General features: G+C 30.5%; 1 protein-coding gene across 1 annotated transcript; it reads left to right on the forward strand.

The window, feature by feature from the left end:
- The first annotated feature begins 485 nt into the window (after positions 1 to 485).
- Positions 486 to 1,109, forward strand: LOC108693269. The gene is made up of 2 exons (XM_018202140.1): positions 486 to 521; positions 804 to 1,109. Exons 1-2 carry the CDS (start codon positions 486 to 488, stop codon positions 1,107 to 1,109), a joined length of 342 nt encoding a protein of 113 aa, XP_018057629.1.
- Positions 1,110 to 1,977: the final 868 nt, after the last annotated feature.

The raw sequence follows: 1,977 nt of genomic DNA on the forward strand, positions 1-1,977 counted from the left end.
CAAAATGATAAGAATTATAGACGCCGACTATGGAGGAGAGTGGAGGGCGGGGAGAGGGCAGACCACTTTTTGCCCATTCAATAAAATTGAATTGGGGGGGGGGGACAATATCCATTATTTCTTGGTTTTAACAAAAGTTTTTTAACAATTACAAATAATTTCTGCGATCAAAACTGCGAGAAAACATCGGTCACGTGACATATACGCTATGCATAATGTTGATGTGATGAATTGAAATTAGCAACGCTGTTTAGGCACGTCTCTGTCCTAGGGTACCTTCCAACAAACATAAATGATACATATAATATCATTACATTCTTGTTGTTTGTCAATATTAAATAAGGATAAGATGATCATGGTGTTGTATTGAATCGCTTATTGACATTCTAATTCCCATTCTGTGCTTCTCGAGTATCATGTCATCCTTGTTTAATATTTGTTAAATAACAAAGACATCTGGAGAGCACTCAGGTGAGAATCTGAACATGCCTGAAAGGAACCCCTATAGTGTCCCTGCACATGTATCACAAAGAAAGAGAGGAGGGTCTTTATCCTGTAACTGCAAAGTATCTTGTGCATTACAGCCCTCTGAAGAAGTCGATGTCAACTATACATCCACTGTTTTGCGATGCTCTTGATGATTAATGAATCGAAAGCTTAATAATGGGCATTTATTACCCATTTACTGTCTATAAACTATCTATTAATTGGATATTTATTGACAACAAACATTCTATATATAATAAATAGCCCATTATTAGGCTTCCGATTCATTAAATAAAATTTGATTCCTTTTTTTTCAGGATTTTATATTGATGTTGCTATGCGCCGTTTGTGGTATATCAGGAGATCGACGTTATATCACTATTCCTGTCGATGGTATTGATGTTGTCGATGTCATCAAGGTGAATGCAATTGCACCTTCATTATCAAGAGTAGCAAAACAAACAAAAGCATATATACCAATCGTTGTATCTAGCGTTTCTCAAGATGATTCCGAAGTACAGCGATTGGCAACGCATGTCCTGGATTATGTTGATTTCGGAGGACATACCGGATCCAATGGAGCTTTCAGTTGGTATGCTGATTATCCGGCTCATCGTTCGTAATTTTCTGAAATAATAACTTACCGAAATGAATCGAAAAGAACGTAGAACATCATAAAACATTGTTAGTGTAATACATAATATTAGAAGTTATGTATATATAGGGTAAAGTCTAGAGACCTTTTAATAAAAGTTGCGACATGAGAAAGTCGCATTTTTATTGGTCCATATTTTAAAAATTCCCGCCTATATATGAATATTTATATTCGTGTTACTCTTAAATTTTAACAATATAATTAAAATTAATTTACATTAACAAATAGATTTCTTACATTACGTTGAGATAATGCGTATGCAAGAAAAAGTTTAGTTTAATCTTTTTTTTAAATAAAATTATTTTGAAAATTTAAAGATTTGATTATATACTTTAAAACGAGAATTAAAAGGTACAAAAATGAGCAAAAATATATATATATATATCATTAGAATATTTATAATTTCATTAGTCAACACCTAATTAATATTATAATTTTCACATCGCTTTTAATTTGATAAAATCGTGTTTGTAGCTAATTGCTTTGATATATTGCCAAGGTTATAATCCTGAATAATATTAAAATATTTTAATCTTGATAATTTTAATATCTTTAAATTGCTAATTTATTATTTGAGGTATATACATAATATTAGGCTGTTTTCCTTTTATGAGACACAAATCGACACAGTTTAATACATTCGAACACAGTTTACCGCATTTAAATGGAACGCAATGCAGTGTGTATGCAAACTTTTAATATCTAATTTTTTAAAAGATTTTAGTTAAAAATAGTTAAAAAAGAACAAAATGATAGGAATTGGTTTGTGTATACATTTTAATATTGTGTATACATATTAATAATATAATATATTAAATTCGTTAAAAATCACACTT

This window comes from Atta colombica, unplaced genomic scaffold, assembly GCF_001594045.1.
Source record: "Atta colombica isolate Treedump-2 unplaced genomic scaffold, Acol1.0 scaffold9, whole genome shotgun sequence".
Lineage (NCBI taxonomy): Eukaryota > Metazoa > Arthropoda > Insecta > Hymenoptera > Formicidae > Atta > Atta colombica.